The sequence below is a fragment of the Panthera leo genome, chromosome E1 (assembly GCF_018350215.1).
Source record: "Panthera leo isolate Ple1 chromosome E1, P.leo_Ple1_pat1.1, whole genome shotgun sequence".
NCBI classification, from domain to species: domain Eukaryota; kingdom Metazoa; phylum Chordata; class Mammalia; order Carnivora; family Felidae; genus Panthera; species Panthera leo.
The window spans coordinates 14,916,796-14,941,949 of NC_056692.1; the positions used below are offsets into that span (position 1 = coordinate 14,916,796).

Below are 25,154 nucleotides of genomic sequence, written 5' to 3' on the forward strand. Positions count from 1 at the left end.
CTCAGGAGACATATCTAGAAAGATATGTCAGAGAAATTTCACCCAGTATTCTTGTTTTTTTTTAATGTTTATTTACTTTTGAAAGAGAGAGCACAAGCAGGGGAGGGACAGAGAGACAGACAGACAGACAGACAGAATCTGAAGCAGGCTCCAGGCTCCGAGCTGTCAGCGAAGAGCCCGACACAGGGCTCGAACTCAGGAACCGCGAGATCATGACCTCAGCTGAAGTCAGACGCTTAACCAACTGAGCCACCCAGGCGCCCCTCACTCAGTATTCTTATATGGATACTGAGAGGGCTGGGTGAACCTCCAGGCCTCTGGGGAGGACTGTTTGCAAAGATGACCCCAACAATTTTGCCCATCCCTATGTTTGCCCCTTTGCCACTTGACATTAGTTTTTCTCCAATCAAGAGGTAGAGTCTGTTTCCTGTGCCCTTGAATCTGGGCCAGCCCTGTAACTTACTTTGACCCATGGGATGCAGTAGAAGTGACATTATGTGACTTTTGAGTCTAAGCTTTAAGGTGCCTTGTAGCTTCCGTGTCATTTTCTTGGAATAATTGTGTAGCCACATAAACAAGCCCAGGCTAGCCTTCTTGAGGGTAAAAGACTATGTGCCAGACGAATGCAATCATGTGAGTAATCCGGGGCAAGACCAGCAGAAAAAAGTGTTCAGGTAAACTCTGGGCAAAGTTGCTGGCACACAGCACTATAAGCAAATGAAATAGTTATTTTAACAGCAAACCACCCCCAGGAAGGAAAAAAAAAAACATAAACAAAACTAAAATGTGCATGACAAAATGAGAGAATGTTTCTAACAACTGTGCAAATCTTAAAATCAAATCTTTAGCAATCAGTCTTTAAAAATATGCATAGCGGTGGGACGCCTGGGTGACTCAGTTAAGCTTCTGACTCTTGATTTCTGCTCAGGTCATGATTTCACGGTTCGTGAGCTTGAGTCCTGAGCCAGGCTCTGCACTGACAGGAGCCTGCTTGAAATTCTCTCTCTCTCTGCCCCTCCCCTGCTTGTGCATGCTCTCTCTTTCTCTCTCAGAAATAAATATTTTCTAATAAATATACATTAAAAAATAAATAATAAAATAATAAAAATAAATCCATGTCTCTATTGTAATTAAAACTGGATACCATTTTTTCCCTGTCAGATTGGCAAAGTTGCTTTGTTGGGTTTGGGGGGTTTGTTTGTTTGTTTGTTTGTTTTAACTGTGTTAAGGATTTTAGGTTAGAGTATAAAGAAATGGCCATGATATGTTAAGTGAAAAGAAGTAGCCGATAAATCGCTATGTGTACCACGTGGCCAATGACACGAAAAATTTCATGCATGAGGCTAGAAAGAGGACTACAAGAAAATGCCTCTGCCTGGTAGGCTTATAGATGATTTATTTTCTCTACAATTTTCACTTTGTAATTTCTTTCTGACTACCATGTGTTCCTTTTGTAATGTTGATTAGTTTTCTAAATAAAAATAATTCAAACAATGGGAACTTTACTTGTATGAGCATTTGTCTCTCTGATTTTGAGAGACAGAACTCAAGTGGGAGAAGGGCAGAGAGAGAGAGAGAGAGAGGAGGAATCCCAAGCAGCCTCCGTGCTGTTGGTGCAGAGCCCGAGACCTGAGCCAAAATCAAGAGTCGGACACTTAAGGGACTGAGCCACCCAGGCGCCCCGTATGAACATTTTTAAGGCACTTGATACATATTGGGAATTTGCCCTCCAGGAAAGTTGTACCAGTTACCGGCCTACCAGTGATGTTCACTTTCATTTTTGAATCCAACTGATTTTGTTTTAGTCTGCTCATATTTCTAATCTTGTTATATCCCTTTTTATTATTTCTTTGGGGTTCTGACACCTCTCAGTTTAGTGTTCTCGTTGAATTTCATTAGCAGCTCTTTCATCAGTAGCACAGAAGGATTAAAGTGTTAACTAGGATAGACTTTGACCAAAACCTATGAAAAAGTATGTTATTATCTTTGTATGAATCCTATTTAATCAAAGTTCATCAGAAACCTCTCTTTGGTACTTATCTTAAGGCACAGAACTGGCCACAGATGATATTCTAGACCCTGATATGTGTGGTTCTATCTCAGTGGGAATGGCAGATTCCAGAGGTATCTGGATTCATCACAAGGCTTAACGAGGTTCCATGCAGGTTCAGATTAATTCACTGCCCTTTGCTTTCACTCTTCAACAACCAAGGAATCTACCTCCAGTTTGGATCCTTGATTATCTGTGTGCTATACACACAAATTTCTTTTGTTATAAAATACCTACCGGAATAGGTATAGTCTGGAAGTCTGGAACAAATCTCTTTTTCTGTACTTGAACCCCATAGTAAATGCACTAGGGATATTACTAAGGTACACTTTTGGTAAAATAAAGAATCACTCCCTCTTTTGTTTTCGTTTTCGTTTTATGCACAAATGTCACATATTAAATTTGGTTGATAAGGTACATATATATTCTCACTTTCCATTATCTCTCCTAGCAGATGACTAATGTAAAATATTGGGTAATTTTTTAAAATCAATACTTCATTTTTAGAAATAATTAGAGGGAGACTCAACTCCGACATAAATATTCACCCCACTCAGTTCCTGGACCTACTTATGTTAGAGGATAATCTATAAATAATTCACAAAGCTGCCATTACTCACCGTATTGTGATAATTTTTTCTGGGAAAATTTTAACAACTGTGCTAATATAGCCTGCCAGTTATCAGTAGTTGGGAATGCAAGTCAACTTTTAATTATGCAGAGGCTGATTATTCAGAAAACAAACTGTTCGTGCCCTGTACTGCTCCTTCTCGCTGCCTACCCTTTAGCATTTTTACTGCTCATTAGCACATACACCAGAAGGTAGGCATTGGCCAGGGGGAAAAGGAAGGGAAACTAAAATCTGCTAAATACTGAAGACAAGCTCTGATGAAAGATTTCAATACAATTTGTAGAACTGGTGACTAAAATTGAGTCATTTGGATTCCCTGCGAATTTTATTTACTTGTTCTTTTCTTGCCCTCCATAGCAACAGATAATAGGATTGTCTGCAGAGAGACAACATTATTCCTATATTTAACGTTTTCCTTTCTAAGACATTTTCACATGATGGATCATGATATTTTCTTTATTCATCACATTTGCACCTAGACCGCTTCATTTCTTCGGCAACTGGTGTGTTGGGATTCCTGGCATAGGCCATGATACCGCAATTAGCCGATGGTTTTTCAGGTTTCCAGAAAACTGAAGGTTTCCCTTGAAGTACCGGCAGCTTTCATATTTCAGCCGGTTTCGTTGGGAATACGATTTCCTCATGCTTACACCAAGGCCACTGAACACAATTTAAGCCTTTCTGGATGCCCAGGGTTATCTGCCTTTGCACACATATTCCCGAGCCGTGCATGGCCATTACAAAACCCATGTAGGTACGCCGTCGGTCTAGGAACCTCTGGTTAAGGGAAGTGTTACACCGGTAGTAAAACTTGAATGGCACTAGTGTTTTTGTTTGCCCTCGGGCTGTTATTCTTATATAAGTTTTCTACCTCCCTCTCCTGTCTGTCACCTGTCTCCTTTGCCATTGTCATAAAACCTGCCTCTTATTAGTTCTCTGTTTCTGGGCTGCTGTGGGCTGAGAAACTGAATAACTAAGGCAGCCAAAACTGTGGCTAAAACAAGAGCAAATAGGACCACATGAGAGCATAAAGAACTCATCTATGAGTATCAGTCGCGAGCTTTGGTGCAGAACTAGCCTCCCTGCTTAGAGGCCTTTCCCTTCCTTCCTAATTTTCAATCACGTAGTTAAATTGCTGGCTAATTGTGTTTCAAAGAAGAGATCGTGTGGGACATGTGGCTGTCTTGAATTAGAGCTTTTCCAGAGAGGTTTTTTTTTTCAATGACTGATTTCCCATAAAGTTGGGACAGAGGGCAGAACGAATAGGTAAGCATAAGGAACATGATTTTTTTTTTTTTTTTTTTTCAACTTTTTTTTTTTTTTTTTTTTTTAATTTATTTTTGGGACAGAGAGAGACAGAGCATGAACGGGGGAGGGGCAGAGAGAGAGGGAGACACAGAATCAGAAACAGGCTCCAGGCTCCGAGCCATCAGCCCAGAGCCCGACGCGGGGCTCGAACTCACGGACCGCGAGATCGTGACCTGGCTGAAGTCGGACGCTTAACCGACTGCGCCACCCAGGCGCCCCGGAACATGATTTTTTTAAATATATTATCAGCCTGTCTAGTTTGGGATAGTGATCGGGTGACTTGTTCTATTAACTAACCAGAGACCGGTTAAACAAAAGCGGCATCGACTATAAAAGTCTTTGGGAAATCACCTCACCAGGCACTCTAGTTTCTGTGTCCTGGTGAACATTATGAAACTGTCTACCTAGAAGGCTCCCGGCTGATAATTCCTTTTTTATTCTTTTTTTTTTTTTTAATAAGTTCTAATCTTTGGGGGCGCCTGGGTGGCTCAGTCAGTTGAGCGTCTGACTTCGGCTCAGGTCATGATCTCGCGGTCTGTCAGTTTGAGCCCCGCATCGCACTCTGTGCTGGCAGCTCGGAGCCTGGAGCCTGCTTCAGATTCTGTGTTTCCCCCTCTCTCTGCCCCTTCCCTGCTCATGCTCTGTCTCTCCCTCTCTCTCTGTCAAAAATAAACATTAAAAAAAAACATAAGTTCTAATCTTTGGATTTTTCTGGTATCGAGACGCAATGGTTGGGTTCCGGGATTCAGTGGACTTTTCATGTGTTCGTTTGCTTTGCTTCCTGAGGACGAGAGTTTGCTGTGAGTCATGTTTCATCTGATATGTATCAGATCCGGCTATGGAACTATGACTCAGACGGGGCTTCAGGCCCAGTTGCCCAGCTCATCTTCTGAGGAATCGACAGTGAGGCCAAGACTACTGTCCTGACACATTTTTCCTTTCCTCTTGCTCTTTCAGGATCTAAAGAGAACAGCGTGACCAACAGCAGGCAGGTCCGCCTTGCCACGGGCATCTTCCCTGTCATCAGCCTCCTGAACCATTCCTGCAGCCCCAACACCAGCGTGTCCTTCATTAGCACCGTCGCCACCGTTCGGGCATCACAGCAGATTGAAAAAGGGCAAGAGATTCTCCACTGCTATGGTGAGCCCTCCCTGCCTCGCCACTGTCCACGTTTCTCTGGCAGGAAAGGACAGGGTGAATCAGAATGGACAAACCAATGGACAGGTGAAGGCAGTGCATACTTGGGCCAGAAAAAGAAAAGGCCTCCTGGCCTCCTTCCTTGGCCCTGTTGTGTCTAAGCTATTACGTATCTCACTGCTTAATCCCATAAACTTCCTCTGCCAAAAATGGGCTCAGAATAACTTTTTGGGTTTTTTTCCTTCCTATCCTTCCAACTTGGAAGCTTCTTTCTTTCTTTCTTTTTTTAATTAAATATTTTTTAACATTTATTTATTTTTGAGAGACAGAATGCATGCAAGCGGGGGAGGGACAGAGAGAGGAGACAGAATCTGAAGCAGGCTCCAGGCTCTGTCTGAGCTTTCCACACAGAGCCCGACTCGGGGCTCGAACCCACGAACTGTGAGATCATGACCTGAGCTGAAGTCAGACACTCAACTGACTGGGCCACCCAGGCACCCCAGAAGCTTATTTCTATATCTAGTTCCACAAATGTTTGAGTAAAAGGCACCTGGCACATGATGAATAATTGACCAGATCCTCTGCTAAGCTGAAGGGTTTTTTTTTTTTTTTTGCATTTTTATTTTATTTTAAAGTTTGTTCATTTATTTTGAGAGAACGAGAGTGCGAGCAGGAAAGGGGCAGAGAGAGGGAGAGACAGAATCCCAAGCAGGCTCCGTGCTTCACTGTCAGTGCAGAGCCCAGTGCGGCGCTTGAACTCACAAACCCATGAGATCATGACCTGAGCCGAGATCAAGAGTCAGATGCTTAACCGACTGAGCCACTCAGACGCCCCTAAACTGAAGTTTTTTAAGTTTAGTGCTTGACTCCCTCTTGCCTTCACTATTGGCCACATGTGGTCTCTCTGCAGGGCCTCACCAGAGCAGGATGCGTGCTGCCGAAAGGCAACAGAAGCTGAGATCACAGTATTTCTTTGACTGCAGTTGCGCAGCTTGTCAGAACGAGAAGCACTCAGCCGCCACAGGGCCCCGGTGGGAGGCGTTCTGCTGTAGGAGCTGCGGGGCGCTCATGCAGGTAAATCTCTCTTCTTGCTTCTCTACTTTGGCTGGAGGTCAGTCATCCAGCCCAGAGGCCATAAATCTTCAGGAGAAGCCTGGAGGCTTCTCAGGGGAGGCTGAGAGCAAGTCTCTTCCCCTTCAGCTCATCTTCCCCGCACACTGGTTACCCCTCCACAGGAACCACAGGAAACGTTGGATTTAGTAATCTGTCTCTTGCAAATAACAGAAAATCACACCTAAACTGGTGTGAGGGAGAGGGAAGGGGGGAAAAAAAGACTGGGCATGTATTTGCTCAATAAATCACTAAAAGGTCCAGGATGGGGGTACTTCAGATAACAACTGGATCCAGGGACTCAGATAATGTCACCGAGACCGATTTCTCTCTCTCCCTCCCTCCTTCCCTCAGCTCCACTTTCTCAGCGAGGCGATCCTCGGACAGACTTCCCTCTGGTGGTGGTGGCGAGATAGCTACCGGCAGTTCCAGCCTCACATCCTCCTGGTCCAGGAGGATAAAAAAAATGCGCTCCTCTCACAGCAGTATAGGCCAAAATTGTGCTTCATTTCATTGGCCCGATCCCTGTGGCTGGTGGAAAATCAGTCACATAGTTTTCCTCCAGCCATTTGGCCCAGAGGAATGGGTCAGATTGGAGCCACATGACCACCCCCTCAGCCACGGGGTCCTGAGTGGGGGAGGGTAGGAGAGGATCCTCAGGAGAAATCACGTTGCTATTGCCAAATGAGGGTGTAGATACTGGCATTTATTTTTTTTAATTAAAAAAATTAATGTTTATTTTTGAGAGAGAGAGACAGAGACAGAGCACGAGCAGGGGAGGGGCAGAGAGAGAGAGGGAGACAGAATCTAAAGCAGACTCCAAGCCCTGAGCTGTCAGCACAGAGCCCAACGCGGGGCTCGAACCCATGAACCGCGAGATCATGACCTGAGCTGAAGTCGGACGCTTAACCGACTAAGCCACCCAGGGGCGCCGATACTGGCATTAAAAAACCAGGAAATGTTCACCTCAGAGATTTTCTCCTCTGCCAGAGGACACAGTATTCTTAGGGGAACCATAAGTGTAATGTAGAGCTGGTTGTGTTAGAAAGCTGAAGTTACAAACCCAAGGTCAAATGTGGGGAGGCCTCGCCTGGCACCTCTTCCTTTGGTTTTCTTATGGCTTTTGCTTTTTTTAAATTGAAGTATAGTTGACACACAATGTCACGTTAATTTCAGATGCACAACAAAGTGATTCAACAACTCTGTACTCTTTTTATTTTATTTTTTAATTTGAGAGAGAAAGAGCCGGGGAGAGGGACAGAGGGAGAAAAAGAGAATCCCAAGCAGACTCCACACTCAGCACAGAGCCCAGTGCAGGGCTTGATTCATCCCATGACCCTGGGTTGTGGGAACATGACCTAAGCCAAAATCAAGAGTCAGACACTCAACTGACTGAACCACTCAGACACCCCCTTTAAAAAAAAAAAGTAGGCTTCATGCCCAGCACTGAGCCCCACATGGGGCTTGAACTCACAACCCTGAGATCAAGACCTCAGCTGAGATCGAGAGTCCGATGCTTAACCAGCTGAGCCACCCAGATGCCCCCAACAACTCTGTACTCATATGGCCTTTTCATAACCACTAGGAATGTGTCTGTCATCCAAAGCTCTGACCCTAAAGAGAGATAAGAAAGGAGTCTAGAGATGGAAAGAAACTGTGAATTGTAATACCAGTTTAATTTTGGTTGCAAAAATTAAATCTTAGGGTGGGATCATCTACTGCTTTCAGTAGAGTTGCTGCTGTCAAACCGAAGTGAGTCAGGCTTTGGTCATGGTGTATTATTGCCGGCATCTCTTTGGGGTCAGAAGCTGTGGAGTGACCCTATAATGTAAGGCACATGCAATGTTGCTAACCGACCGTGGTACAGGAATGAAGACAAAACTGACTTCCACAGGGAGACGATGTACTGATCTGTGGCAGCACGTCCTGTACGGAGTCAGTCAGCAGAGATCACCTCATCTCTCGGTTACAGGACCTTCAGCAGCAGGTTGGGATGGCCCGGAAGCTTCTCAGAAATGATAAACCAGGTGAGACTGGCTCCCTGCTTTGGTCCTCCAGCCCCGTCCTTTTTATTCATTCTGAGATCACCTTGGACTCAAGGAGACTCAGTGATGATGGAAGAATTACATTTAATTATCCCCATGCCAGCCACAAGATGGCTATGCAGGCCAATGAGACCAAACCCTAACCAGCTGAATTTGTGTGGTGTCCTTGAAAAAGGGCCAGAGGAGTTAAGCTGTTGTTCTCTTGTGCATCAGAGAGCTAAGTTAAAATACCCCCATGATAACTAAAGGGTTATCTCTGACACCGATGATCTTTGTGCATATCCAGAAGTTCAGTGGATTTATTTTTAATTCCAGGGCCTAATGACTTAATTTTCTAAAGAGATTCTTTGCTCTCATCAGAGCCTCATCTCTTGTAGAGAGTAGTGGAGCGTGTGTCCAATGGATGGAAGTATCCTGCTTTCTTCAGAGAGACAGTTGTAGAATTCCACATCACCCTTGCAAACTCTGCCTTCGAACTTGATGTCATAGGAATTTATTTACTGAACTTTGTGAAAGCTGACCTTTAACCTAGATTTCAGTGTCAAGAGAAATCATGGTCCTAAGTGGAATCTAGGCCACTGAAGTTGGAAACCCAGAGTAAATGGGGAGAGGCCTCACCTAGCACCTTTTTCTATCGAAAGAGAAAACATAAGAGAACAACAGCTTTACTGGAACAAACATCGTGGGTTGGTCACAACCCAAGGAGACAAAGTAGGGTTTCCACATTCAACCCAGCCAATATGGAACTTAAGAGCTGGGTTCACATTTCCAGGACTGGGTTTGTGTGGTAATGAGGCCACTTTCCTTTGCATTGATAGAGCGAGCCATTCAGCTATTGTTGGGGTGCCAGCGTGACGCCCAGAGCTTCCTGTCAGGAGAACACAGTCTGGTGGGAGAAATGGAGGATGACCTGGCCCAGGCCTATGCCGCCTTAGGTATGACTTGTGTCTTCATTTTCTGCTCTGAGGAACAAGTTTGCCTTGTATGTTTGGTCATGACCCTAGCCTACCTCTTAGCCTTCGGCTAAAGCTGTTCTCCCTCCTACTGAGCTTTCCACACCCTGAAAACATTCATCCACAGTTGACTGTGATTCTCTCCTGGAACCAGATTTTTGTGTCTCTGCAGGGGACTGGCAAAAGTCAGCTACCCATCTACAGAAGAGTCTCCGAGTGGTTGAGGTTCGCCATGGGCCGTCCAGTGTCGAAATGGGCCATGAGCTCTTCAAACTGGCCCAACTCTTCTTCAACGGGTAAGTCTTTCTCTTTTTTCCTGACACTTTCCAGGCCACTCCCTGTCTTTCATTAGGTTCTTCTGTCCTTTACCTTTTTTCTGTGGTGCCGTTAAGCATGTTGAAACTTCTTCGTTTCCCCTTTAGGAGAGATCCTTTCCTTCTGTTTTATGGAAAAATGGAAGCTTTAGAATCTCCTCCTGAGAGATATGGGGAAAGCCCTTAGCTCTGAAAGGAGATTCCGAGGGAGAAGTTGCCAAGCAGTCCCACCACCTGCATGTGGCCCCTCTTCTCAGTCCTTGGGTTCCTCACACCTCTCTCACTGCCCTCACTCTCGCAACTTCAAGTCCAGGAGCTCTTCCTCCTCCCTATCCTGTTCCTCTTAAAGCAGCTCTTCTCAACCAGGAGTAATTTTGCCCCCAGGAGATGTCTGGCAATGTCTGGTGACAGTTGGTTGTCACGATTCAGGGTAGAGACCAGAGATGCTGTTACCACAGCTAAGAATTGTCCGGCCCAAAATGCCGATAGTGTCAAGGTCGAGAAACCCTGCTTTGGAGGTTTCACGGAAGGAACAGTAGGGTTGATGTCATCTACCTTTGCGGCTGAGATCACTGGGAGGCCCTGTTTCTAGATGGAATACTTACTTCCAGCCTTGCTAAAGCTGCCATCAGTGCACCCTGGCTGAGGCAGTGTTTGAAGCTTGATCCTAAGATTACGAATGGTTTGTGGATCAGATACCCAAGACACAGAGGTCACCCATTTGGTCAGAGAGAGAGAGAAAGAGAGAACAGGGCTGCAGAGGCAGGTCAGGGATGGACTTGGTTACCTGGAGACGAAGGCTCCTGAGTAAACCGTGGCATAAACACCAGATTAACACTTTGAGATTTTCCCATTTCTCAGGACCTTGGAACCTTCATGCTTTTTCTGATAACTTTGTTTTCAATCTCTGCCTTGCCGTATGTTCGTGAAAGTCTCTCACCAACCCCTCCAGACTGTAAGATCCTTGAGGACAAATTGACCTTCTATAACTTTGTATTTTCACAGGGTGCGAGTAGACCCTTGATTAAAGTTTGCTTGGTTGAATGGGTGGATTTACTCCTTTTACCTCCCGTGGTTCAGGTTTGCAATACCAGAGGCGCTGAATACAATACAAAAGGCAGAAAAGGTTCTGATGGTGCACTATGGCCCTTGGAATGATGAGATCCAGGAGCTACAAAAGATGAAATCTTGCTTATTGGACTTACCACCCATCCCTGCAGGGCCTTCTGTGCAGGGTCCAAATGTTTTCTTCCGATAGTTAACTACCCTCCCATAAAAACTCCCAGTTCCCAGAAAAGACTGAAAACTAGTGTCTGGAGAGTCTGAGCCCTTTAAAAGGATTTTAGCTCATCTGCAGGCATCTGGAAGTTAGCCTGGGGTTTTGGCTAGACTCCACCTCACTAAGTGCTGATAGTCTGTTTCCCTGGAACATTCCTATGGTTTCTAGTAGTAATGAAATGTTATGTACCACTCCAGTGGGAACTTAAGCTCTTGGTAGTTGGTAGTTGTATTGTAATTGAAAAATAATTATAAACCAAGAAATCACCGAGGCTCCTTACCTCTATCTAGAGTCACCATTTCATGTATGATATCTAGCTTTCTCGAATCGTTTGTTAAAACTGGTACAGTGTAAATTGTGAATAGAGAAATAAATATGGGGCCACTTTACTGTTGATCGGTTTCTTCCTGTCCTTATTATCTGCCTCTCATTCTATGCTCATGGCAGACTCACTGACCAAACACTAATAAAATCGAGCTTATAGTAATGACATGCGCACCTCCGTTCTCAGTTGTTTATTAGCAAGCCTGAAAAGAGACTCCTTTCTACCAGACCTCCCCAAGCTGGTAAATACAGACTGCATATGTACTGAGGCATTGGGCGGGGGGGGGGTTTCAAATGATGCTGAGGGTACAGGCGTTGCTGCTTGTGGCTTCAAACTTGAGGGACAAAAGGTAGGGATGATGGCTCTTTTCTACCTGGATAGGTAGCAATAGTCTAGATTCCATCCTGTTCGGGAGGCTAGGAGACTCTGTTCTGAGCCCTGGTTGCTATCTAGCACCATCGGTGACCAAGTGGTTTCGATGAGTTAGTGGAAAAGAATGTCAGGTCCACAGTGCTTTGAGAGCTTGCCCACCCTGGCCATGACCAGGAAGTGTCCATTGCTTGCCTCAGCATTATAATCAGGAAACGATTAGCCCTGAAGATGTCTGGCAGTAGCTTTTCAGGAAGCTGAGTGTTTAAATTTTTTTTAAATTTTTTTAATGTTTATTTATTTTAGAGAGAGAGAGAGACAGAACATGAGTGGGCAAGAGTCAGAGAGAGAGGGAGACACAGAATCTGAAGCAGGCTCCAGCCTCTGAGCTGTCAGCACAGAGCCCGATGCAGGTCTTGAACTCATGAACCATGAGATCGTGACCTAAGCTGAAGTTGGACACTTAACTAATTGAGCCACCCAGGCACCCCAGGAAACTGAGTGTTTAGAACACAGTTTGCATTCAAACATTTGAATGAAGGTCGGGCAGAATCTCATTTATCCAAATTCTTTCTACTAATTCACTGTGGCAAGACAGTGGCCAGTTAGGTTTTTGTTGTTGTTTGTTTGTTTGTTTCATAGAGATAAATTTTTCTTCTTGAAAATTTAGTCCTGAGGACAGTTCTGTATTCTGTTCCAAACACTTGACATGTCTCATGTTCCTAAAAAAAGGTCCTGTTATACTGTGTAAAATAGACATACTCCCCGAAAAAGAATACATTTAGAATTTTTCACATATCAGGTCCCATTTTAGGTGTACTTGGGAGCTCTCTTTAAATGCTTTATGAAATATTTCCTGAAGTTACAAATTACCTCCCTTATCTGTCTGTGTTATCCTGTGTTGTCAGGTGATACTAGCTTGACTGGGGACTATCTGTGCTTGCATTAAAACCTAAAGTTTGGTTTATTTAAGAGCATGCCCCACTGAGTATAAGTTATACTCTTATAAACTGTGACTTCTGGGGCGCCTGGGTGGCCCAGTCAGTTAGGCGTTCGACTTTGGCTCAGGTCATGATCTCATGATTCATGGGTTTGAGCCCTGCATTGGGCTCTGTGCTGACAGCTCAGAGCCTGGAGCCTCTTTGGATTCTGTGTCTCCCTCTCTCTCTGCACCTCCCCTGCTTGCTTGCTCTCTCTTTCTCTCAAAAATAAGTAAACATTAAAAAAAAAATTTTTTTTAATGGTGACTTTCTGCAGAGTTTAGACAGACCCAGGCTATAACTATAGTACCAGAAAATTACTAAAGGGCTATTTATCTTAATATTAAACTTAACATAGCTCAAAATAGGAGGAACAGGGCAACAATAGTTAAGGATAAAGCACGTTTATTGCAAAGTATACATTGAAACATGATAGGGGCAGCCTTCGTGTAATATGTAATCAGCCACCCCCTAGGCTTTTCTTCTTCTGCGATATTTGAACTTGAAACTGGAGCATTAAATGCCCCTGGGGTCCAGAATTTTGCCTATGAAGAGAAGGGCCCCTGTGTCTGTGTCTCTCAGTACGAAAATGAAAGGTTGGTTAAGGTGATAGTCCAGGGGAAAGGTGAGGCGGGCAGGCTGGAGCCCTGTGCTGGGGGCAGTGCTGGCCCCATCCTCATTCCACTCGAAGCCACCTCGATGTTCCACTTGAGTAAGTTTAATAGGTTTGCCTGTGATCTTGGTAAAGTCTGGCGAATCAAACAAGGATTGTAGTTCTGCAGAGATTGAGAGAGATTTCCGTTAAAACCCTGCCTTACCCAACACCCCGAGGAAGAATATGCTCCTGATTCTTAAGTCCTGATTCTCAAGAAGGCAGGCAAGCTGGGAGTAGAACACCGCTTTGGACATTCTGTGAGGTATGTACACAGACCTCTGGGCTGGGTAGGGAGTAAGTGACTTGCCCAAGAGCACACAGCAAGCGAGTTTAAGATTAGAAACCAGCTCAACAGACCTGTCTTGAGACGCAGTGTTCTATTAAAAGATGCATGCTTCTGGGGCTGAGGAATGTGTCTGATAAGGAAGGCAGTTCAGGCTTCCCCAGTCATCCCTGGCTTCCCTACTCAAGGGCCATGGAGCCCTTGAGTTCTGCTTATCAAGGTGGAAGGCTCCAAGGCTCAACCCCATGCACCCCAAGAGCAAGGGGGTCTTGCAGACATACTTATCTCCTGCAGGGACTTAGTGACTTCGCCTTCATAACTCAGCTTCAGCTTGGGGATGGTCAGGACGGCTTGAATAGTCTTCAGCTCTCGGTCTATGTCATGAATGAATTCGGAGGTGAGGCTCTCTTCTATCATGGTCAGGTTCTGGGTTACTTTCAAAGGCAGGAAAAAGATGATGCTCATGCTGCCGGTCAAGGGCAGCTGGGCAATCTGCAACAACAGAGAAGGAGCACAGGGGTTAGTGCTTTGGAGCCCAAGAGCCCAGGGCTAGACACACACTCCAGGCTGCCTTCTCCTCTCCTGTTTGGGTCCCTGGCCATGCCTTCCCCGGCCCCTAATCTATTTAACAACTGTCCCTCTAGGCCACTGCTTTCTGGCAGCAAGATATCTACTCTGGTTCCTTCCAAAGAGTAGACTCTTGTCTTTTCTTACCTCAGCCTAATACCAACTAAAGTTATGTGCTGAAAGAATTTTCTCCTGTGGTTCTAAGGAGCTAGGATTGAATCCCAGGTCCGTATTTTCTCCTGAGGATTGTCTGCCAATAGTTACTGATCATCTGTTATGTACAGAGCCCTGGACTAGAAGGTGGGGGCGTTGAGCACAGCAACACAGAAGCAGTAATAAAATGAGTCTTTTGAGCAGAGGTTGTGAACCTAAGGTCCATGGGACAAACAGCATCAGGAGTCCTAACAGCCCCTGAAACCACATACAGAAATGTGTGCATGGGTATACGTGGCTTTTCTCTCCAGTGTTTTGGGCGTTCTGTCAGATACCCAAAGAAAAAGGTTTAAGAACTACTGATTTAGAATTAAAAGATGTCTGGTATATGTGAAAGATTTAGAATGCCAGCAATTCAGAGTTTGTGACAGTTTGTTTTTTAATTTTTTAATGTTTAGTTACTTTTGAGAGAGAGAGAGAGAGCACGGAAGGGGTAGAGGGAGAGAATCTGAAGCAGGCTCCAGGCTCTGAGCCGTCAGCACAGAGCTCGATGCGGGGCTCAAACTCAACAGGGTGCAAGATCATGACCTGAGCTGAAGTGGGGCACTTAACCAACTGAGCCACCCAGGCGCCTGAGTTTGTGACAGTTGTTTAAAGTTTTGCTTTGAATTCTAGAAATAAAAGATCTCCCCAAAGAGAGAAAAGGAGAAAGAGAGAGGAAGATGGGAGGAAAAAGACAAGAAAACACCAACATTTGAGTTGTCCACTCTTGGCCCATTTCACATTATCTTCTCTTTTTTTTTTTTTTTTTTTTAAAGTAGACTCCATGCCCAACGTGAGGCTCAACTCACGACCCTGAGATCAAGAGTCGACAGCTTTACCTACTGAGTCAGCCAGGCGGCCCTCCCATTATCTATTAATCCTTACAACAAACCCTGAGAGGATAAGTTTCAATACCTGTCCTTCATTTTAAGAAGAAAGGCTCAGAGAAGCTGTTGACTTGCTGAAAGTCCCACAGAATTTAGACAGCTATCACATCTCAAAGGTCATCTTATTTCCACTATACCATCCTGCCTGTCTCGGTCCCCCCGGCACCCACCACTCACCCTACCCCCTACAGACCTTGCAACTGAGATCAGAGTCCAAGCCGTAGCGTAAAATGGCCTTGGGGTCTGACATCATGGGGACTCTCACGGTCCTCTCCTCATCCAAATGGAAATCTTCAAGGGAAGTCTTTCTGGGGTCAAACTTTGTTACCCACTGCCCTGGAATGAGACAAATGGGGTGCCCTGAGCCCCGGGAGACCAGACAGGCATTGGGACCATGGTGTGAGACCAAAGCATATTGTGGGAAGCTGCCTGGCTAAAGCAACCGCTCCAGAATGTGCAGGCTGGACCACAATATGTCTAGGATCTGAACACCTTCCGTATATAGACTCAGGAGGAAGGAAATACATTGATTTTAGTGATTTGATGGTCTGGATTATACAATAATATCCTCCTGTGATAGCCCAGGGGGAAAAGTAAACTGGTATCTACTTCTGCAGTGAGGTGTCTGGGAGACAGCATCGAAGGAGGTCAGAGCTGTAAGGGACCTCAGCATCACCCCCTCACATCTGAAAAAGCGCCGAAGCCCAGAGGGGTGAAGGCACTTGCCAGTACAGCGATGTGATAACCAAGCTCCCTTAGTCTGACATGACCTTCTGGAGATCAGTGCTTCAAGGAGGGCTTTTCTCAAGGTTAGGGTTCCATTGTTGCTACCGCCCGAGAGTTGGTTGTAAAGCATCGGAGGTTGTCCAAATCCCACCCAAGTCTTATCTGAATGGGGCCAGCCTCGCATGGCGAACAACGGTTTGTCGAATACTTGCCGTGTCCTGGGCACAGTGCACTGGTCGATGTGAAGACAGGAGACGATACAGACAGAGGGCCTCTGACGTGTGTCATCCCATGTTAGAGGTGAGGGAATAGGCCCGGGAAGGCTGTGAGGCCTGCGCAGGGCTCTGCAGCCGGGAAAGGCCGAGCTGGGCTTTGACCCTCCTGTGACTCCAGCCCAAATCTAACGGTGCCCGCCCCAAACAGGCACAAGAGTGGTAGCACTCTCTTGTCTGGGCTGGTCTTTCTGCATAAGCCTCTTCGCTTTGTAGGCACTCCCCACGTTTGCCTGGGATTAGGTGACGAGCACAGAGCTCTCAGGCAAGGGTGTTTCCCGGGTCATCCTCTGGCTGTTCGCCTCTGGGTTCATGCTGAGCTCCATCTCTGACGTCCCGCCCTTCCCCAGCCCCTCGGACACCCACCATCCACCCTTGGCCAAACGAGAGGTGGAGGAGCCCTCACCCTTGAAGTAAGCCACACCGAGAAGGAGAATGCTGATTTCACTGGGTATCTCCCGTGTGGACCTAGCAATTTTCCCTTTCATCTGGGCCTGCACCCAGTTGTTAACTTCCTGAAGGTCCAAGCGAGAGTTGCCGGTCAGGATTCTGGGCCTGGTGCCGTAGGACTTTTCCAGTGGCGCGACAAAGCTGGATTTTATCCGCAGCTCTGGGGAGACATGGAGAGAGAATGTGCTCTGAGAGCTAACCGGCATCCGCTGTTTGAGAGCATGCCAGGCTCGGGTTCTGGTTTACCACTCAGCAGGCCCCGACTTCCTGCCTAGTGACTTCCCGTGACTTGCCGGGACTTTGTGCCAGCTTCCCCAGGCACTGGACAGGGAACAACGAATTTCTCTCATTGCCATTTCTCTTTGCGTTACCGCCCTCCCCCAACCCTCCCGCTGTCTCCCTCAGGCCACTTCCTCTTTCTGATCCTCTTTGAGCTCACGGGCCCCTTCCTGCCCACCAGTGCCAGGCCCAGCCTGGGCAGATGTGATCTGGTGTTTAGAATGAAGCCCCCATGTGGAGGAGAGAGCTCCATATTCCTCGGGCTAGCAAGGTGACTCACTCCTCTCAAAGATGATCCGGGAAGCACTCTTGAAGTTCTTCTGGGGGGCAGTGACGGCAGCAAGGAGCTCCTTATAGGTGCCGTGGATGTCCGGGTTGCTGATCAGGTCATAGTAGAGAGCCCGGTGAATGGTGGATTCTGTCCTCTGTTCTGCTCCTGCCAGAGAGACATGGGTGGGAGCCTCACTAACTGCCCACCGGGGCCCAGATCAGGCCAGATCCCAGGACAGGCCACCACACTCTAGTCTTTTACTGCTCATACTGGAAACATCTTAGACTGGCAAGAAATTTGAAGGCAATGGAAGAAAAATGTTTTTTTCTAATGCAGGCTAAGGTCATCAGGCCTAGAGAGCGCAATAAGGGTAGGACTGAGGGGTACAAGCCCCTGTGCATCTCCATCACAGCTGTTACCAGAACGTTTTGTGGTTACCTGTTTATTAGTCTTAGCTAATAGAGACTCATTAGCTCAGCTAATATGAACTCAGCTGTGAGCCGAGGGCGGGCAGAGACCACGCCTGCTTGTGTGCGGTTGAACCCCCATAATCTAGCCGGACGGCTGGTATGCAGAAGCTTCTTGAAGGAATGAATGAGTGTTGAAGTCACCCTGTCTATGAGTGGTCCCGAGGCCTCACCCCTGAGTCAGCAGTGCTCAGCGCCTCCGGGGAGCGAGGCAGGGATTGTACGTGCACATGCAGGGGACCCCAGCGGGGCCAGTCTCTCAAGCACCTCTTCGCCCCTTCCTGAGGGGAAGAGTCTCTAGGACTTAGGCATGTACACGCAGAGGATTCTGGGGCCGTCTGCGTCTGAGAACTCACCCAGTGACAGGGCAGAGAGAGCAGTGGCCACGCTGAGTGGAGACAGTAGCACATTGGCAGTGGGGCTCAGGCTGGACCTCACACGGTACAGATCATAGCCGAAGTTGGAGATGGCCGCTGCCAGCTTGTTCACGGGGACCTTGAAGAAGGGGTCCTCCTCCTCCACCGGCACCCCTGTGGTGTCAGGAGCTGGGGAGTCCTGGATTTGAGTAAAAAGGGCCATTAGAGATGAGCTGTGGATGACTGGTCTCGTTGCTTTGAGTGGGATTGTCATTCTGGCCCCTTACAGCCATCCCGCCTGAGGACCGTTCATGTAGCCTAACTTTGGAATGTGTCTGTGCTCCCTGATCATGCAGGAGCTCTCTGCTGGGGACAGACAGCCCCAAATGGAAATCAGTTGACCACATATAAACACTGGTGACCTGTGAGCCTCAGGCCTATAATAATTTTAAAAAAGAGAGAAAGAAGAGCCTCCTGCCTTCCAAGGAACTCTGTTCTCAGGCCAGAGCAAAAGCTACCTGTCTGCCCCCCTTGCTTACTGCTCCCAGGTCTCTACCTGGACCCTCCTTGCCTTTCACGGCCTTGATCACATATTATCTCCTCCACCACAGACTTTCCCTCGTTGCCCCAAAGTGAAGGCGCTTTTTGGTTTTCTGAACTTTTTACAGAGTCAGCTACCACTTACATATGAACCACCTACCATGTACTGGGCTCTGTGCTAGTTCTTTTCATTTGAGGTACTTTATTTCTTGCTTATTGATGTATTCCATGCCTCAAAAGACCGAGTGCCTTGAAGGCAAGAACTGAGCCTTTGATGTTTCTGCCCATCCCCAGCCCCTACAGAGCAGGTATTCAGTAGGTAGAAAGTGAGTGACTGACCACAATGGCCCTGTAAGGGTAGGTGTTTTTAAACCCACTTTATCAATAAGAAAGAGACAGACTCAGGTGACAGTGACTTGTCTAAGGTAACCAAGCTAGGGGCACCTGGGAGGCTCAGTGGGTTAAGCGTCTGATTTCAGTGAGGTCATGATGCCGTGCTTCACGGGTTCGAGCCCCACGTCGGGCTCTGTGCCGACAGCTCAGAGCTTGGAGCCTGCTTTGGATTCTGTGTCTCCCTCTCTCTCTGCCCCTCCCCTGCTTGCATTCTGTCTCCCAAAAACAAATAAATATTAAAAAAAATTTTTAGAGAGAAAGAAAGAACAAACGAACGAACAAGGTAACCAAGCTAAAAGAGAGGTAGAGCCAGAACTCAAACTCAGAACTCACAATGAAGTCCAGGGCTTCGGTCATTATGCCCGTGCAGCCCTGGTCCCTCACTGTCACGCAGTATTAGCTTCTCAGCATCTGCCTTTGCAGTCTCAGGCCTTCCACACTCATATCTCTGCCACACCCTGGTCGGTATCTGCACAAATATCCAGGAACTCACCCAGTCAGTGAGACCCACAGTCCCACAAGGTAATGAGAAAAGGCCTTCACCAAAGGGACCACCCTGGTCCCTGGGGTTTGTTAGACTGCCTTCACCTTTCACCTTCTGGGATCTTATTTCTGTCTCCGCTAGGTTCTCTGAAAGGCAGGGCAAGATGCTTTCTGTCTGTGTTGCTGATGTCTATATGTAAAGGCCAGAGCCTGGCCTAGAACCTGGGTGTCTGTCCCGTCTCCCATGCTGCCTGCTAAGGAGGGGCTGGGATTGCTGACGTCCCCACCTCACCCCACCCCCACTGACCTCCAGGCTGCCCGCGTTGTCCTGGCAGCTGCCTGGCCCAAGGAGGGCTCCAGCCCAGAGGAGTAGCATGAGGGCCTGCATCCCGGGGCCTGCAAGAAAGCAAGGGGCGGTGAGCTGTTTCCCTCACCCACTGCCCTGCTCCACCAGCCACCCTGGACAGGGACCAGGAGCTCGATAGGACCAGCCACCTCGCCTCTGACTTCCCCAGGCTGGAAGTGGCCCCTCAACCTGACGGTCCCTCCCTCTCATCACCTCCCCTCTCCTCCACCTGCCTCACGGCCTACCTACCGTCCCAGGGTGAACCTGCGCTTTCCTCCGCTGTGTCAGGAGACCTACCTTTGGACCCAAAGCTCCAGTGCCATGGAGATCGAGTCGTGGGCCCCTCTGTGTGGATATGGCTTAGCACAAATGCACAGCAAGGCATTTCCCTGGAGGCACCCGGCCAGCTCATTACATAGGATTTGGGGTAATGTCAGAAGGGGGCAGAACCGAAGTCCCATATGTAGAATGACAGAATACAGAGAATGGAGGCATCTGGTTGAGCCCCTGCTTTCCCCAGGGAAGTTCTCAGACTCTCCCCTTGAATTCCTCTGGTCTAGAACCCGTGGCCGCATAAGGGACTCATTCCCTTCCCAGTTCTCTGTTGAGAGCTCTTAGTCTCCTAGTTAGGAGCACTGGCCCTAGGGTCAGACAGCTGGGTACAAATCTCAGTTTGTCTTAACACCTCTCTAAATCACAGTGTCTTCTCTTGTGAAATGGAGATCAAATAGTTCTTACCTATTGTGATGATGATTAAATTGGATAATGTCTCCATAGACCTGAACAGGGCAAAAGCAGGTGAGCTCTCCAGCAATCCCTGAGCTGAAGTGGGTCTCCCTACACCTGGAACCCCAGGGCACCCCTTCATCCTAGGGAGACAGGTCCTCTTCCAGCCACCAGCTCAAAAATAGCTCTTACACCCTCAGGGCTTTCTTTGCTTCAGGTTAAACAACCGGTTTCTTAGTAGGGCCCCCCAAGTCCATTCACCTCCCCAGCAGTGGCCTCCCCTGGACCCACTCTCTCTGGCCCCTGGACCATGAGGGAAACGGGAAATCTGGGTCCAGAGCTGTATGCGTGCCACCATCCCTCACCCTCCTGCACTTGCTGCATCCGTGAGCTCACCCCTGGGAGTCTGGGTGTGGGGTGGGAGGGGCGGAAGGCAGCTAAGGGGGCTTCACGGGTAGGATCTTCTAAGAGGCCCTCTTTAAAAAGTGGGAGAAGGGGGGCGCCTGGGTGGCTCAGTTGGTTAGGTGTCCGACTTCAGCTCAGGTCATGATCTCACCGTTTACGGTTTCAAGCCCTGCGTCGGGCTCTGTGCTGACCGCTCGGAGTCTGGAGCTTGCTTCAGATTCTGTGTCTCCCTCTCTCTCTGTCCCTTCCCCTTGCACTCTCTGTCTGGGTCTCTCTCTCAAAAATAAATAAACATTAAAAAAATTTTTTAATAAAAAATAAAAAGTGGGGGAAGGCCTCAGAAGCTAGGACCTTTGGTTGGTCTGTGACCTCCCTCTGTCCACACTGCCAAGTCAACCATTTATAATCTGCCTTCCCTGCCCCTCACCTCCCTGACACACGCACAGGCCAAGGGTCTTGAGCACTTTCCTTGTCATCCTCTCATATACCCAGAAATACCCTCCCACACGCACAACACACATACTTTCCTGACTTCTCAGAACAAATAGGAAAATCGGGAGTGCGGTGTGTGATTTTTGGCCAAAGTCCTTAGAATCAAGCCAGATAATCCACCAGACAACACCGTAGAGATGAAAAGCAATGAAAGACGCCGCCTCCAGAGTCTGCCCAGCTCATGGCTGGACTGCGGGTGGGAGCGAGCCTGGCTGTCTTCCCAAACTCTGATAGGGAGCTGCGTCCCAGGGTGAGCCCCACAGACCCTCGTTCTCAGCCAGCTGCCCTCCTATACAGCTGCGGCTGGCGCTCAGGGAGAAATCTTCCGTTGAGGCAACAGGAAAAGCTTTCCGTGGTACCAGATTGAAACCTTTAACACCATCCAGGCTCACAGCTGCTCTCTCCACCCGCCAGCCCCACCCCAGAGCTGGCAAAGCCTTCTCGCCTGAGCCTCAGCAGACTGGTTTATCAGAGACCCAAAATTCCAGGAGATTCACAGGCAGCAAGGCTAAAGGATAAGCCGTTAGCTCTAGTCCCTCTGGCCGGGGGAGGTGGGGGGCATCCTGGCATAGTGTCTAAGGAAGCTAAGTTTACAGTTCAAATGCACTTGAAGGTCAGACCTTCCCCACAGGAGTCCCTACAGAGTCAGCCTAAGCCCCGGAGTCATGTGATCACTGTCCCCATGTGGGTGGGCTGAAGAGAAGTGAGGGACCCTGGCAGTGAAAGGCACATGGGTCCCCAGCTGGCCCAGAGCCAGTCGCTGGGACATGTACTATTAATGGCACCTCTGAATCTTCTATCTCAAGCCCTGGGGATGAGGGAAGAGGAGAGATTATTGAGAGCCCCCTACAAGGGCACTGAGAGAGCAGGGAGAAAGAGTCTGCGTGGGGTTGGGGGGCCCTCTGAGCCCACTCACTGCCCTCTCCAAGGTGATTGTTCTGTGGGCTGAGGGCAGGCAGCCGCTGCCTGGCCAGGGGCACAGGGACAATGATGCCATCCTGTCCAAAGGGCAGTATCCAAGCCAGACTCCTGTCATACCAGGAAGGGGAGGGCATGGGGAGGAGGTAGATACGCTCCCCGTTGGGCCAAGGTCAGGCCTTCCTTGCTGCCACATTTACTCAAATCAAGAGACACAAGGAACTGGGATTTTGTGATCTTGCCTTCAAGCTGGGAGGATAAATTTGAGCCAATACATGTGTTTCAGATTAAATCCAGCTGTGAGACAAACACCATCCCTCCTCCTTCCAGCACCACACAGCCTAAAGCCACATGGCAGTGGACCTCCTGGGCAGCACAGGGAAGGGCACCACCCTCTCTCCTGGGAGAGAGGTTCCGAGGGTCCCCTCCAGGCCCATTCCACCCATGGGGACCCTGCCAGTCCCCGGGAAGCCTTCCTTCTGAAGCCTGGGAGCCTGAATGAGTGGGGCCACAGTGCCCATGAGTTTCACCTCCCCACGCCCCAGAAGGGCCAGCCCTAGAAGCAGAAATGTCTGGCCCCCTTCCCCTCCCACCCTGAATCCTGGTGACAGGCATGGGCCAGACTGTGATGGGATTTCTGGGAAGCCTGCGGCTTTTGTTTGGCCCAGACCCGCTCCTTGCTGTGGTGTACCCCAGGGAACAGAAAGGATGCGGGCAGCCAATCTCTCCAGACCCCATACGCTGGCTGGACTAAAGAGTGGTCATTGTTTGCGAGAGGCCAAAGCCCCACTGGTCTCCCATCCCAGCCTTTACTGGAAGCTAATTTGGCCAAAGAGGAAGGATGGCGACTGGATAGAAGGACCCAGCCGTCCCTCGTCCCAGTCTTCTGTAGGGCTCAACAGGTCAGCTGCTTGGCGGTGTAGGAAGTTGCCTCTGAAATCGGCACCAATTGATTTTGAAAAAGCAGCAGGGAGCTGAGCCCAAGCCAAGGCTGGGCTGGAGGGGGGGGGGGGGGGGGGGGGGGGGGGGCTGCCTCGTAAATACCCTGAGGGAAGCAGTGCTCCGGGACAGCCTCCTTCCCTTAGGTCTGCGGAGCCCCTTGGAGGTGCTGCTCAGACCCGGCCCAGCAGCTGAGCCCTGTTTCTTCCCACTACCGCCCTCCTCCATTGCTTCCCACCCACTTCATTCAAAAGTCTTTCCAGCCTCTTCTTCCAGTGGTGCAGTAGGGTTTGGGGATAACTGGGCCCTGGCCTTCTGCCCCCAACCCCCTCTGCCCTCTCTTATCCTCTCACCCCGGTGCCCAAGCTGCAGGAGCTCTTGGCTCCCCACCTCCTCTCCCTCGCACCCCTCTTTTCTGCTCCCTGCCTGTCTCAACCCCAGGGAGCCTCTCCAGTCTTCCCCTGACACTCGCACCAGCCAGGGAGCTGCTTTACCTGTGGGTGCACCGCAGCTCCGTGCCAGCCTCTGCACACCGAGGGGCTCCAGCAAGCACAAGAGCTATTGCAGCCGCCTCCGACCCAGCGCCCAGCAAGCTTCAGATTACAGCTACTCCTTTCTTAAAGCGACCTGCACTCAGTTTGGATTCTGTGATTGCATCACTGCCTGGTGTTAACTTTAACCCACTGCTGCCCTTCCACCACACACCCCCAACACACACACACACACACACACACACACACACACACACATTCCCACACCGACTCCACCAGACCGTCCTCTGGGACCCTGGCCTTCCTCCTGCCTGCGGTCCCACCCCCAGAGGGCACCCTGGCCAACTCGGGTGGGAGACAGGCCTGAGGAAGGAAGAGACTTGCAGGAGGAGGCCCGGGAGGCAGGCTGGAGCAGAGAGGGGGAAAAAAAAAAAAAAAACAACCCTGCCCAGTGCTAGGACTCTAGGTTTTTCCTGGTCCTTGGCTCTGGCACTAGCTGGGATTTGGGGCAAGACAACTCTCCCAGCTCCTGCCTTGCCTTGGCTGAAAAATGGAGAAATGGAACTGGGATGTCTGTCTGCTTTTTCAGCCCTGGAATTCTGTGATTTCTAAAGATCCGAAAGGGCAGTGGGGGAAATATCTGACCAGAGGAAGAACTGGGCTGTGCTAGAACCGTTAGTCCTGAGGGGAGGCCAAGAGTGTGCTGGGCACCTGCTAGGCACAATACAGGTCCTCTAGATGGGGGAACACCTGGGCCCTTCTCAGCTGGGATGTTTAGGACCTTGCAGTGTGGTTGTGAACCTAAAATACTGACATGGGAAATAACGTAACAAAACGCTTTCCAGGCAGGTATGAGTACTGGCCGAGAGCCCAGTGGTCATCCGGAGAAGAGATCAGGGAAGGAACGGGGAACGCCTGGAATATTTAGCTGGAGGAAGAGAAAATTCCAGAGAAGAGATCAGGGAAGGAACAGGGAACGCCCTGGAATATTTAGCTGGGGAAGAGAAAATTCCAGAAAACACCATCACCTCCTGTGAGGCTCCAGGGAACAGAACTAGAGCCCCTGGGTAGAACTTTCCAATGGGTTCAGCTTTATATAAGAAAACTCTCTCAACAGTCAGAGTTCAAGCCTTTCAACAAAAAAAGTTGGGTACCTCTATGCAAGTCGCTGGCTAGGTATGCAGAGGAGGAGAAGGATATAGATGAATAAGGCTCAGTGCCACACTCCAGAAACTTACTGGCTAATAGTAAGAGGCTGGTACGAGAACAGATTGTTCCACCATAACGTGGCACATTCTGTGATAGCAGGCTCTACAACCCCGCCGTCCAGTACAATAGTCACTAACCATGTGGCCACAGAGCACTTGAAATGTGGCTAGTCTGATATCCTATAAGTGTAATATACACAGCAGATTGTGGATATTTCGTATGAAAAAAAATACTGTAAAGTATCTCAGTAGTTTTTACACTGATTATATGTATTGGGTTAAATGCAATATATTACTAAAATTA

The 25,154-nt window shown here is 48.6% G+C and overlaps 2 protein-coding genes across 3 annotated transcripts in view; one reads left to right on the forward strand and one right to left on the reverse strand.

Moving 5' to 3' along the window:
* SMYD4 (SET and MYND domain containing 4) overlaps positions 1-11,331 on the forward strand; it is a 47,320-nt gene extending 35,989 nt beyond the window's left edge. The window contains exons 6-11 of one of the 2 annotated variants that reach the window (XM_042916451.1): positions 4,947-5,129; positions 6,037-6,200; positions 8,131-8,263; positions 9,100-9,216; positions 9,407-9,530; positions 10,629-11,331. In XM_042916451.1, the coding sequence (XP_042772385.1) occupies positions 4,947-5,129; positions 6,037-6,200; positions 8,131-8,263; positions 9,100-9,216; positions 9,407-9,530; positions 10,629-10,806 (899 nt within the window). In that variant the 3' untranslated portion in view covers positions 10,807-11,331. The remainder of the gene's footprint in view (positions 1-4,946; positions 5,130-6,036; positions 6,201-8,130; positions 8,264-9,099; positions 9,217-9,406; positions 9,531-10,628) is intronic. The other variant, XM_042916452.1, reaches the window with a different exon arrangement.
* A 1,558-nt stretch (positions 11,332-12,889) lies between these two features.
* Positions 12,890-23,834, reverse strand: SERPINF1 (serpin family F member 1). The gene is made up of 8 exons (XM_042916791.1): positions 23,646-23,834; positions 19,633-19,721; positions 17,910-18,108; positions 17,096-17,251; positions 16,493-16,696; positions 15,282-15,424; positions 13,721-13,931; positions 12,890-13,277 (listed from the first exon to the last, which is right to left on the reverse strand). The coding sequence occupies exons 2-8, from the start codon at positions 19,711-19,713 to the stop codon at positions 13,018-13,020; spliced, it is 1,254 nt and encodes a 417-aa protein (XP_042772725.1). The 5' UTR covers positions 19,714-19,721; positions 23,646-23,834; the 3' UTR covers positions 12,890-13,017.
* Between the last annotated feature and the right edge of the window lie 1,320 nt (positions 23,835-25,154).

Excerpts from the sequence above, each read along its gene's own strand:
- SERPINF1 (XM_042916791.1), bottom strand. The coding sequence starts at position 19,713 with ATGCAGGCCCTCATGCTACTCCTCTGGGCTGGAGCCCTCCTTGGGCCA. Across the intron at positions 16,697-17,095 it reads CCGGATCATCTTTGAGAGGA|AGCTGCGGATAAAATCCAGC; the intron begins GTGAGTCACCTT and ends ATGTCTCCCCAG. Across the intron at positions 15,425-16,492 it reads CGGTGTGGCTTACTTCAAGG|GGCAGTGGGTAACAAAGTTT; the intron begins GTGAGGGCTCCT and ends GTCTCATTCCAG.